The sequence below is a fragment of the Pavona decussata genome, unplaced genomic scaffold (assembly GCF_977016875.1).
Source record: "Pavona decussata unplaced genomic scaffold, jaPavDecu1.1 SCAFFOLD_468, whole genome shotgun sequence".
NCBI lineage: Eukaryota > Metazoa > Cnidaria > Anthozoa > Scleractinia > Agariciidae > Pavona > Pavona decussata.
This window is the reverse complement of record NW_028145806.1, coordinates 553,067-566,542: the sequence shown is the minus strand read 5'-3', so window position 1 is coordinate 566,542 and position 13,476 is coordinate 553,067. Positions and strand designations below refer to the sequence as shown.

The 13,476-nt window shown below is 39.0% G+C and overlaps 2 protein-coding genes and 1 pseudogene across 3 annotated transcripts in view; 2 read left to right on the top strand and 1 right to left on the bottom strand.

Annotated features, from left to right (window-relative positions):
* LOC146450320 (uncharacterized) overlaps positions 1 to 13,476 on the top strand; it is a 141,118-nt gene that overhangs the window by 70,244 nt on the left and 57,398 nt on the right. The window lies entirely within an intron of this gene.
* The window catches only part of LOC146450314 (uncharacterized), a 108,752-nt gene continuing 95,575 nt past the window's right edge, over positions 300 to 13,476 (top strand). Inside the window, exons 1-5 of one of the 2 annotated variants that reach the window (XM_085100454.1) lie at positions 300 to 720; positions 5,418 to 6,029; positions 6,863 to 7,129; positions 7,624 to 7,706; positions 11,574 to 13,137. In XM_085100454.1, the coding sequence (XP_084956580.1) occupies positions 441 to 720; positions 5,418 to 6,029; positions 6,863 to 7,129; positions 7,624 to 7,706; positions 11,574 to 12,233 (1,902 nt within the window). In that variant the 5' untranslated portion in view covers positions 300 to 440 and the 3' untranslated portion in view covers positions 12,234 to 13,137. Of the gene's footprint in view, positions 721 to 5,417; positions 6,030 to 6,862; positions 7,130 to 7,623; positions 7,707 to 11,573; positions 13,138 to 13,476 lie in introns of those variants that run through there. The other variant, XM_085100453.1, reaches the window with a different exon arrangement.
* Positions 8,947 to 11,280, bottom strand: LOC146450323 (uncharacterized; annotated as a pseudogene).

Below are 13,476 nucleotides of genomic sequence, written 5' to 3'. Positions count from 1 at the left end.
GATATCAATACGCAAACGGTCCTTTCAGTGGTGTAAACTGATATGGTAAATGACCAAATTGTCCTAACAAGGGTCAGTGAATGAAAAGCTGTTGGCACATCTCCACCAAAATTCTGAGAAACTGACCCTTCAAACTCAAATAGACTTTCAAGTCCTTTTTAAAAAGACGTTTAACAAAATCCTAATCTTTAAAAATCTAACTATTTCTTTCATAACCAAAATTCTAAATAAGTGAATTGTGAAAAAAAAAAAAAACGTTTTAAAAGTTCAATGCGTTCCACTTCGTACATCGGCAGCTTGCGAGGATAATTATCACTTCCTGTTTGTCTGAAGTAAATGATACTCTTGTAATAAGATGGAGCATGCGCACATTAGATCTTGTTTTCCGTTCATGCAACAAGAATAGCTAGCTTACTTGAACTCAAAACGACAACTACAGCATGGATGCAAAAATCAAGTCACACACCAAATTTACCGACAAATACAGCAAAGGTTCGCTAGTGGCTCTTGTGATATCAATGTTGCTCGCTATCTTGTTGTTTGTGAGAATCGAGCTCGTACACAGGAAGTCAGAAGCGACAGTAGCCCAGCTTGCATTTCGTATTCAGCGAATTGAGGAAGAAATGCAGGATAAGACACAGAACAGGATCATGGAAATTCTACAATCAAATGTGATGCCGGCGAGTAAGGAGAAAAGAGCAATGGATTTGTTTAACTCGGGTAAGTTATTGAATACAGTTTTTTGATGTTTAGAAAGCGCTGCACATGAAGAGAAAGAACCACAAACACGCATGGTTTACTTAATACTTGTTAGATCCTAATGAATAGGAAATGTAAGTCGATATTTTAATTAATCATTTTTTCAAGCCAAGGAAAAATGTTCTGAAATACCAGGGTGCGTGAGTTGTCGACTAAATAGAGCGCCGTGACATTCCTTTACGTGACCATAATATTTGTAACTACAGAGTTTGTTATATGTTTCAGAACTTTCTGTTTTTTTATGAACAAAAAGTACCTTTATTATAGTAACATTCATGTTATTAGGTCATATTTGTGTTTTTCTATTAGTTTTTGGTGAACTTCGGTGGCTTTCTGAAGTTTTTTGAAAATCCAGATATCTTATATGACGGCCGCATTAAAATCTTAAGTCTGCATTCCCAGCGACTTGGCCTTGGCGGATTATGCTCCTAAAGGTGGCATATATATGGTGGTACTAGCCGTGCTCGAAATTTTGCCAAATTATGCAAGAATTCCCAAATTATGCTCCTGATTTCCGAAATTATGCTGACAAAATGACGTAAATTGTGTACATATAGGCGCGCAAATGGCGCAATAACGACACCAAATTATGATGTTTTTCAAATAGACTGTTGCTGTAAATTTATTTGTGTTCAATATGGCAAATTGTCTCGGCCCTCACCTGTCCAAATCAGCTGCTCACATCTCTGAATCGTTTGTAAAATACGCAGAATTCGCCAAAAGAGGCCTAGTAACTACCATGTCAGAACAAAGTCAATATACTACTATTAGCGTAGCTAAAACACGCATTGCAAAAAAAATACTACCTAAATTTAACTTATTTCTGTGGAAAATACACCATATTTACTAAATTTTATGAATTTATGCTCCAAAAAGTGCTATAATTTGCTAATTAGGCCGTGGCAGTGCTCGTTTCAAAAATTATGCTTTTTTGCTCCAATTATGCCAAAATTATACTAGCACAATCCGCCAAGACCTTAACCAGCGACCCTGCGAGAGTAATTTTATTACGTACGTGGCCTGAAGCCATGTCCAACCCTCCCCTCCCCGCCAAGCGTGATGTGCGAGGGAAACACCAGTCAACATTATAACGTGTCATTCTGTTATGGTGCGTGTAATTTAATAAATGAGTGTTTTAGTTGCAGATGAAATGATATTTCTCCCTCAGCCTGATTTCTTTTGTTGATTTTGCGATTGGAACCTAAACCAATTGGCACATGCACATAGCCATAGAGCTGGTATAAAATTTCATAGACTCTAATAGAAATTTCCTGAGATCAAGCCCGGGTAAGATCTTTTAAGCGTAAAATAGTCGGCATTCTTGTTATGGGAGCAAGTCTGGCTCCTTTGGCTTTTTATCTTCCTTTTTCTGAATGCATGTGTGCTATAGGGTGCGTGCCGAATTTTAAAATTTACAAACTAACATGGGAAAATTGCGATGTTTATAAACCCGTTTTTAACTTTCTCATGATCAGATCGAATCGTATCTGTATTAGAGCTATAATGTCCTTTCCAAAATGCTCGGGGGAAGATCGCGGTAGCAATGGAATTAAGTCATTTTTATTATATGGCAAGGTAGTCTTGAGGTAAATCCGCGCGTTCTGATTGGACCTTTCTTGGTCGGGATTTTACCATAGGGACCGTTTCCATGGAAATGGTCATAAGCCGTGTATTTTTATGACAAGCGGCAAACTTGAAAATTTGCAGCTAAAACTGCGAAAAGAAAACCTGAAAATACTTTCATTCTTCGTAAAGAAACTACCCAAAAGACTGATTCCAACATGGACGAAGAAGAATATCATTTACAAAGCAAATTTTACTATCCCGAAGATCTAGAAACCTCTGAAGCAGGCATCTGCGAAAGCAGAAGAAGCCATTGAGGATTTTATAAACAAACAGAAAAGTGAAAACACAAAAGGCGGAAATCTACTGATATGAACACTCTACTCCGTTTTATTGAACTAATGGCTTGAATAGTCAAACAATTGAAAGCCTACCGTCGTCCGAGCTTGATCACCTTTTGTCAATTTCTTTTCTTTTTTTTTTTTATGAACGTACGCAGGAAAAATGGTGAATACGAGCCAGCAACATTCTCCAGTTTTCAGCGCAATATATACAGCAATACTTCTCTGAGAAGAAATATCCATTCAACATACTCAAGGACAATGAGTTTAAAAATCGAGAAGAGTTCTAACTGCGAAGCACAAGTCACTTTTTCGCGAGCACGACAAAAGAAACGAGCTGCAAGCAGCTCGGGCGATTGACGAAAACGAAGAAGATGGCAGGAGAATTCGGCGACTCCAATCCAGTTGCACTCCAAAAAACTGTGTGGTGGTTTTTATCCCTACACTTGGGTTTCCAAGCCAGAGATGAGAGCGAGGAGGACAATTGACTTAATGCTGCTTCTTTTAAAGTTGAAAATGATTTTCACAGCAACCTTTTCTTGATACGTACTTTGTGATGCCCTAGTAAATTTTCTGGGATCGAAGAAACCCTTTTGTGAGTTTCAAAAACAAACCACAGCTGTTAAGATTTTCGTCAAATTCTGCTACAAATCGTTCTTTAAGTCTTTTCTATAAACATGTAAACGTTCAGTAAATTTGTTTTCATGTTGACCTCGTGGCACCGTAGCTTGTTCTTTTTGGGTTGCCCGCGTCATCAAAAACACGTCACGACGGAAACCCTTTGAATTCAAGTGACCGGAAGTGCGTTTTTTAAAATAAACAAGTTTGGTCCGATTGCCATATAATAAACTACTTACTAACCTAGCTTGCTCGAGCCGTACTGGGGAATTTTGGCCCTCGGTCGTTTTTGTACGGACCTCGCTGCGCTCGGTCCGTACTGCCACGACCTCGGGCCAATATTCCCCAGTGCGGCCCTCGCGCTCGGTTAGTAAGAGGTTAGGAATAATCAAAGAACGAATTTGGCTTACCAGGTATGTGTTTGCCAAATATGGCCTCTAGAGCATATGTAAACCAGACCGGGCCCAGTTGTTCAAAGCGGAGCGGATAACTTTATCCACTGGATTGGTCGCTATCCGGCAGATAAAATGTGTGCAAGATTTTCCTAATAGCCATATAATTTGTGGATAGGGTAAAAACATATATCAAATTTAAATATGGGATTGTGTGGAAAACTTGCCTAAAGTGCTAGGTGGAGTATATTCGCTCCACTGGATAGTAACTTATCCAGTGGATAAAGTTATCCGCTCTTCGAACAACTGGGGCCAGAACTTTACAATAGGCCATTTCCGAGTTGCTTCGAACCTCATTATGAAAGCGAAGCTAAGTGCAAAGCAACGTATCAAAGAGCGTGTTTTTGGCTAGTTTTTAATTCTTGTTTCTAATTTCTATTTCTTTTTGCTGTCTTTGTATTTTCTACTTTTAAATAATTGTAATTTTTAAATCATTTCTCAATCTACAGGGCCCCACTGAAAAGAAGATTGTTATTGTTATAATTATTATAATTATTATTATTATTATTATTATTATTATTAATATTATTACGAAAATTAGTTTTCATTCATATGCAAACAAAACTAATTTTTTCATATGAAAAGTTTTGCACTTAGCTTCACTTTCATAATGAGGTTCAAAGCAACTCGGGCCTATTTGGACCATTTCTTGCAGTTCAAGCTACATTCGATCTCCTCTATCTACAATAAAAAAGAAACCTAGCTAAATTTGGTTCATATACTATATTCTTGTGTTTATTTGCTTGTGTAATATTTCTGTGTTGGACAAAACAGAATTTGATATCGCCTATTTTCCTATTTAAATTTCCCGGGCGCCCCCACCTTAGATTTCAAGGCGTAAAACGGTTGCTCACTCAAAAGAACTTCTGATTAATAACTGACAATAGCGGCAACCGTATGACGTCATAAAATCCAAAATGGCGGCGCCCGGGAAATATAAAAACGAAAATAGGCGATAATCATATCTTATTTTTTGCACACTTGAATGTCACTTCTTCTTTTTAAACTAAATATTTAGATTTAAAACACTATTGTCACTGAGGACCGCCAGGCACAAACACCTCCTATTCCTATGAGACCTGTGTATTCAAATCCCGCGCATCAGTGGATCCTCAGGAGAACCAGTTGTGCATAATATTTATAAGTTTAGTATAAATAGGCCTGTTTTATCCTGTTTATTCCTCTCTTCGTTAAAACGGACACAACTGAGATATCAGGTTGTCGCCCCACCCGCCTCTTCGCAGCGATGGCTCACTTTCATGCCTGAGCTCTCGCTCCTTTCCGCCTCCGGGCTCGTCTCTTTCCATAACTTATCTCAACCTGGGGCGTTTGGAAGTGGCGGCTCCCGGTGAGAATTTATTACCATTCAAATGAAGGGAAAGAAAGTTAAATATCTCAAACACGTTCAAGTTTGGGGCGTTAAATCATTCCAGAATTTTTATTCAGTCATATTTTCTGCTTTACCTTTCCCTTCGTATGAGATCTCGCCTTAGTCTTGTTAAGCCGCTGATGCCTCGCTTTCGTTTGCAGGCACTTCTTCTTTTTCCGGGTCACATTTATACGAACGGCTCCTTTAAAGGAAGTGGTTAAGATCAGCATTAATTATAAGAAGCTTATTTATTTCCCTGATATCATTACCTTAGTTCAATAAATGGCAGCTTTAGCAGTTTTCTTGCACTTACAGATTCCCCTCAAACGACCTTGGAAAAAATATCAGACGTTCCCTACCGACAAAGAAGAAACACCGCCCCGTTAACAGGCCAATTAACCTTACAGCAAATCCGCCAGGAAATTGACAAGAAATTAACTCATGCCTGCAATAACACAGATAGGGTCTGTCAAACAGGTCCACAGGGTCCCCCGGGAATCAAAGGCAAAAGAGGGAAAAAAGGTCCCATTGGCCCTCCAGGGCAGAAAGGAAATGTTGGACCGATGGGCGAACCAGGAATCAAAGGGTTAATTGGCTTAAAAGGACAAAGAGGTAGAAAAGGCTCCATTGGCATTCAGGGTCCAAAAGGAGAATGTGTTACTCTTCCAAATCTCGTTGTATATCCAGAGTCCCTGGGTGTCTTCATTAACAAACAAACAACGTTTTACTGTTGGGTGTATGGTGCAACGTCATTTAAGATAACCTGGAGTAAGCTTGGTGTTAGAGGTACCTCCTTCAATGATACGTTTGCACAAGGTGGTGTCCTTCAGATTAGCAATGTAACAAGATCACATGTTGGATCTTACATGTGCATGGCTAACACCAGTTATGGAATTTTAAAGACTGTTAGCAGTTTACACTTGAAAGGTAAGAAGAGTGTATGCGTAGTCTAGGCTTCTCCCTCTTTTTAACTTAAATTTGAATTTAAACTTGAAAAGAAGATCACGAATCATTTTATCTTGAAACGCCAAAGGTTTTCGCTATTCGATTTTCCCTTGCAAAATTTCTTATAGATGATGTAGACTTAACAAAATCTTTTTCCTTGTGTCTAGAAAAGGAAGAGTAGTTGGATTTATGATTTTACATAAAAGAAACATACATTCTTTACATGGAAGAAAATATAATAGGAACATGCACGGAACGTGACCATAAGAACACATAAACACAAAACACACAAGGATTACAATAGACCTGGCAATGTGCAGAAAAATTTTTAAACAGATTTATTCTGAACTGTTATTTCGTATAGAGTGTGTGAACGGCGGCCATGTTGGGGGACTAAAACAATAGAAGATGTTTGCATAAAAATAGAATATATTCCCCAAAGGAAAATCATTGCATTGTTTCGGTCATCCAACATGGCCGTCGTTCACACACTCTATAGCATACATAAATCATTTTTCAACCTTACTACAGAAGCTGTCAAATTCCACAAAGCCGCAGCATTTGCTGGGAACGAAAAAATGGTATTTTGCTATATGAAGAATCCTTCTTTAAGTTTCTCCTGACCAAAACCTTTTTTCACAACAGAATTAAAAGCTGAGCCCTTTAAATTGAAAGTTACTCGTATGAAACCAAAGTAAAGGATTATCATTTCATTGGGAAACTTTTTCCCCCCGGGTCCTCATTGTTTTTAGAATATGATGATCCTTTGTGTTTATTCTGGGTCATACAGTAATTCTGTGTTCTTTTCTCTATAGAACCGCCACTGTTTACCTCCAAACCCAGTTCAAAACTAAGTGTAAGTCGAGGGGCTATTCTTAACCTTTGCTGTGTAGCTGCAGGATCTCCTTCTCCCAAGATAGAGTGGTCACGTGCGGGGTGGTCGACCTATTTACGGTTGTTTTTACAGCAGAATGGATGTGTTACAATCGATAAAGCTAAAGAGGACGGTCATGGGAGTTACACTTGTCGTGCCACAAACAGCTACGGAGTAGCTCAAACAATAACTACAGTGACTGTGACAGGTACATCAACTTGGTCAGTTGTTTGTTCCTCTTTTGAGCCGCTTTGCTAATTTTCATACTTGAAACGTTTTTAGACGCTTTAAGAGATGAATTTACCCATAATTATATTTTGATGTCCGAAAACGAATGAGTGGCTCAGAAGAAAAGTTGAGCAGCACACAAAACTGTGCATTATCCCGGGTAAGCAAATAAATATCATCAAAGTATGTTTTGGGAGCAGGAGAATGTTTAAAGGCATACAAATTATTTTTGGTAAAGGATGAATTTTACCTCATTTTTAAGAAAAATAGGCCACAATTTTCCATTTTTTGTTGTTGTTGTTAATTGACAAATTTCACTTTACTCCTAATCCCCTCGTATGTTCCAAAACAAATTAATTTTAATTAAAGTGTTCCTTTGCACCTCATTCCTTTTTTTTTAGGCTTCGACAAGTGATATTGAACACTTAGGAATTATTTTTCCAATTTTATTCGATTGGTTTCTTTTATTCTTAGATTCCTGCAATGAGGTTTTGTCAAGGTTTCCTCAAGGAACAAGTGGACAATATGAACTTAAGCCTAATTACCACAAGTTCTGGGTAAGCTAGTACTATATACAATTCTCACCAGGAGTCCTCACTCTCAAAAGTCCCATGTGGTGACCACTTAACAAATAGATTCCAAGTTGCCGTACGTCTTTTCAGTAATAGATCACAGATGACGCCAAAATGTGGTAAGAACAAAAAAGTGGCACATGAGCCGCAGGCGAGTGTGTCACTGATGTTCTTACCACATTTTGACGTCTTCTGTGATCTATTACTGAACAGACGCACGACAACTTGGAATCTATTTGTTTTATACAATGAACAGAAAGGAAACACCGCAAACTTGCCTCGTAGTGCTTGAGATTTGTGCCAGTTGAGGAATTTTCAAAGTCACCAACGCCACATTCCGTGTTGGCTTCTTCTTTTCTTCTTTATCGTACTTGTAAACAGCTTCTCCTAAGCTTTTTCCCGAGGCCTTCACTTGCTCAAAGCAGAATAATGGAGTAAATATTTTCAAAACTTTGAGCCTTTTCGTAGCGCTAACAGCTGTTTTGAAGCTTTGTTCCAGTTTAAGCATTTTCAAATTGACAAGAGCACTTTTGCCTTGGTTTCGTCTATTTCTTGTTTGTAAACAGCTCCTGCTAAACTTTTCTCGAGGTCCTCACTTGCTCAATTCGAAATAATCTCGCAAACATTTTCAAAACCGCGCGCCATGTCGGACAAAACGAAGAAAACAATTTTCCCTTGACGTCATCCGTGTGTCTGTACTCTAATAGATCATGGGCAACGACCAATCAAAGCGCGCGTAGCATTCAGTACGTTGTATAAGCTGCGATAGCTAGACTGGGTACAAGCCAACCCTCAAAAGGTGGTAGAACAAGGGAAAATAATTAATTTTCCCGAATACTCAAAACCCCAAAAGGTTTTATACCTGAGATGATAACTCCAGCGCTCAGTACATTGAGATCGACAGAGTGAACTAGATTTCCTCCACGAGAGGCAAACAAAGGAAGCAGATGTTAGTTGACTAAAAATTGGCTCCAGAATTGCCGTAATACAGATTTTAAAGTGAGATGTCAATCAACTAGATCCCTTGACACATAGACTTAAATATAACGCAAATTAAATCCCAACTAAAGATTTCCATTTCAAGGTAGGCGACACCCGAAAATGTCAATTTGTATACGGTCAGTTTTATAACAACCTTATAGATGCAAGGCTGATCGAACAGTTAGTAACACTACCCAAAATTTTGGTCAGACAAAACTTAGCTCCATCAGGAGCTATAGAAAAGCTAAGTGGAAATGGAAATTCTCTTCTTTGACGTCTTCTTGTCACGGTTGCTGACCCCGAGGGGCAGCTCATTTCCACCGCTGTGACTTGCTTGTGTTGGTTGTTGACGATCCTGGCGTCTACTCTATTCGCTCTCAGTTCTTGAAATTCCCCATAGACCGGAACATCCCAGTACGCCTGGGTCTCCGCTGTTTCGTAGATAGGCTGCGGTTTGATGGGTGAATACCAAGGAGGCACAGTGTCTATCAGGCCCGGATCAAATAGGATCTGGAAGAATAGGACCTTTACGACTGCGTCATGTCTTGCCATGTACTTTGTTTGTGCAAGCGCATGGCAAGCGGATAAGATGGATCCATGGTCTCTGGCGCTGTGCCGCATAACCTACACGTTGGGTCGCTGCTTGGACTCACACGTGTCTTGTGTATGGCGTACAAACGAGTGGGTAATAGCTGTTCGTATAATTCGAACATACCCGCCGCCGTATGTGTTGGGCATGTTCGCCACTCTGTTTAATTAGCCACCAATAGCATCGCTCAGTGCTAAGCTCCTCGTCATCTTCTCTTGTTGTTACCAACTTCCCTTGCCATTTCTGGGCCCCTACGTCCCCTTTCAGTCTTAATTCTCGCTCTTTCCTCAGGTGGCTTTTAAGCCTCTCTCCTGGTATAACCTCTCCTTCTTCTGTGACGCAGGCTGGATCAGGGTATTGGAGCTTTAGTTGCAGGCCACACTCCTCCGCGTACTTCGTCGCTTCCTTTGTCAGTGACTGGTGTCCCCAACTCTCCGCATGCTTATTATTATTATTATTATTATTATTATTATTATTATTATTATTATTATTATTATTATTATTATTATTATTATTATTATTATTATTTATTTATTTATTTTTATTTTTTAAAAACTTTTTCTGACCTATTAGTTTTTATCAGTCGGTGTGATATCATAAGATGTCACAAACTTGACAATCTTTTGTAAATGTGAATGTCAATATTTAACAATTATCCTGCGAAATCGCGCGGAATATCACCTGATACTTAGCCGACGAGGCCGTAGGCCGAGTTGGCTAAAATCAGGCGATATTCTGCAAGATTAATATTGAGCAGGATAATTGCTTTATTATTCAACACATTGATAACAAAGCACAGGTTTATAGCGAAAAGCTGAAGGCGATCTTTATTTGTCAAAAAAAAAAAAAAAAAAGAAACTTGTAACATTTTCCCGCGCGCGAACCGGCATGAAGGAAAGTGCCAGCTTTGTTCAAGTTTGATTGAAATCGAGAGCGTTTTGCATCAAGTTAAAAAATTGAGTACTCGTCTTGTGCGCCAATCGCTCCCGCAAAATTTTCTACAATTTTTTAGCCTGAAAAGCTAAAACCAAACAGTATTTTGAAGCTGCGAAGGATTTGTTGTGTCAGCTGGGCCGAGTTGAAAGACTGGAAAAGCTTTTCAACGATTTCTCGGGTGAGTGTTTCTTTGTTTTATACTACACAAGCAATTTTACGATCTTTCTTCAGTGTTTTGATAAACGCATCTAGTGCCTTGTTGCTTGCAAGAACTCTGGATTTTTATGAAACTAAACGGTTTTTCAAGCGGCTCTAGATCTGATGTTTCTGAGAATAATTACTTTGTACCCCGTCTATCTTTTTGTCTGCCATAAAGCTAAAATTTCTGGAGGCACTTCAGTGCGAGCTCAAATTTTCTCTTGTGGTTTTCTCCATCTCTTCAAGACGAGTCGAGATCTCTGTTTAACGGTTGTGATAACCAAATTAAGGAAATACATCTACTGTTTGTAATTTCTGAGCCCTAGAATACGGAACAAGCCAAAAGTGTAGCGAAAACTATACTTTAACGTTTTAGCTGAACTGTAAGCTTAATTTGCCAGTTCATAAATAGAAAGGTAAGCAGTAAAAGATTTTGAACTAACCATTACAATTCTTAACAGCAAACTTGGTTGTCTTTGTTGTGTTCAGTATAAAACAGCGCTACTTATAGTTTGGTGTTCTTGCAAGGTCGTTACTTTTTGAAAGCGCTCTGACATTTTTCTCCCGGACGTACGAAAACTACGTACATCATCGAATATTCCCCAGTTTTAGCTGGGGTATAGTCGGTCACGTCAGGCGTTTAGACCAATCGCGCGCGAGCGAAAATATTTGATGGAGTATAACGCAGGATATCTGTTGAGCGCGGACGACATATATTGAGCTCGCAACGACCATATTTGGGCAGTGTCACAATGTGTTGAATAATAATCCCAGTTACTTTGTGCTATATAAAAACCAGATTAACCTTAACCCTTGTGGACCACTAAGGTTTACCTTTTTTGAAAAGAGAATCATATTTGTGCTTCTTTTTTAAGATTTTCCATGTAATTAAACTCCAAACTCAAAAGGTTCCTACAATCTACATTGGGGCCTCTGATTTTCCATGGACCATACCTTTGGCAATAATAAGGAAACATTTCTTTGCTTCTACAAATGAAAGGTTTTCACGCAGATCCCTTTGTTATATAAAATTCTAAGAGTGCTCCAGTGAACGAGTATTCGATTTAAACGAAAATGCTCTCAGCAACAAGCCGTTGACAAAGTAAGGAATTAAGTAATTCGAAACTATTTTCATCCCTTTTAACCAGGCTTATTGTGACATGACTTCTGACGGCAAGGCATGGACTCTTATCGCGAGATTCTTCAACGATGACAGCAAAAACTGGATGCGAGACGATGGAATGTGGTGGTATAACCAGAAAGTTGCCATAGGAACGACAATTGATCCTTCAACCAACGCTGATATGATTTCTCCAGCATTTTGGTTGCTCAGCGGCAAAGAGTTAAAGATCACGCGCAGTGATGACCCCAGTCACACGCCATTGTTACAGACAACAGGCAACTGTTTAGGTGGGAAAACGTTCCGATCAAAACTAACACGTTATGGTGGCTTCAGACATGGCCAGGCTTGGTCCAGTAGTCGGTGCCTGGGCAGTTGCACAGTTCAATATGGCGGCCGGTACAATTCAACCGACGGGTTTCAACAGGCTGGGTGCAGTGGAAGCATGCAAAGTAACAACAAGATCGGCTTCTGGTGTGACTGGGTTGATGGTGATGGAGCAGTGATGATGATTGGTGGAGGAGGAAGAGAGTGTACTCGTGCCGATCACGGGATTGGAATAACAGAAGCTGACGTTACTTCTTTTATTAATCGCGGCCGAAGTGAAACTGAATATGACTTTGGATATAACGCTTACACATCTACTCACCCGACCAAGTCCTACTCATTAATCTTGTGGATCCACTGATTAGCATCAATCCAAACCTTTTTTCTTTTTTTACAAAAGTTACGTAGTAGTCTATTCCAAGTTCCAAATTGTTCTAATGAAGATTGCCTCTTTTTTGTCATTCGCAAAAATACGTCCGTTATTGAAGACAGGGACTTGTCAAATGTTATAATGAAGATGGTAATGAACAGGGCAACAAAACTTAGACAACTTAATCAATAAATAATCAATACAGCTTAATCAATAAAATTCTTTTAATGAGGATTATTTTTTTGCATACGTAAGAATGCATCCTCCATTGAAGAGAGGGAACACAGAAATTCTTTCTTTTGCACCTGACATGTCAAATGTCATAATTAAATTTCGTAGCGCTATCACTGCGTCGTTAGCTTCAGTGGGACTTAGTTGCTTAGTGGATTGTTTTGGTTGTTTCGCATTCATCTTTTGTCTCGTGTTGATATGTATTCGTTACATTGGGGTGCGTTTTATGTTTGGGCTTCTAGATTGTACTCGTAATAACGAGGATTTCGTTATATCGAGGTTCTGCTCCATACATTTTACCGTAACTTTGGCCAGGCTTAATAATATCGTTCCGTTTTTCCGAGGACCGTTATACTGAGAGGTTCGTTAAATCCAGGTTCCATTGTAATAGTTTCTAGCAAAACACTCGTGTTTGTATAATAAAAAGGGTTAGCGGAATCGTACAACAAATTCCTTTCAATCAGCTGCCGCCAGGTTTAAGTGGCTGCATTATTACAATTCACGGTACCTGAAATTAGATAGATATTTTACGATGTAAGAATTACTGTACCTGAAACGTAACATGCTGTGACAGAAAATGCCAAAACAAAAACCCAGAAAACAAGTAAGAACATACTTGTGTTCAAAGTTGTTATAGTTTGATTAAAATAATGCTTTCTTTGTGGACTGTGTATGTCACACTTGGCCAGAAATAAGGGGGAAAACGGTATTTACCGAGTATTTCTATTCATACAGTGTCTCGAAGTGTCAATTTTGAAAATGGAACAATACTGTATTTCTAAGTTATAAATCAAAACGTAAAGTAAATTGAAACAAAACGAGCAACTAGAAGACTAGGTACTGCAAACTTTGCTGGTTTCAAAGACAAACATGGTTCGAGTTTTCGAGGGCAAAATTATATGAAAATGACCTGAAAATTGCTTCGAGATAACGAGGGGTTCGAGTTGGTGAGGATTCGTGTCACCGGGGGTAAAATTACAGTAAATGTATGACGGAAATCCAG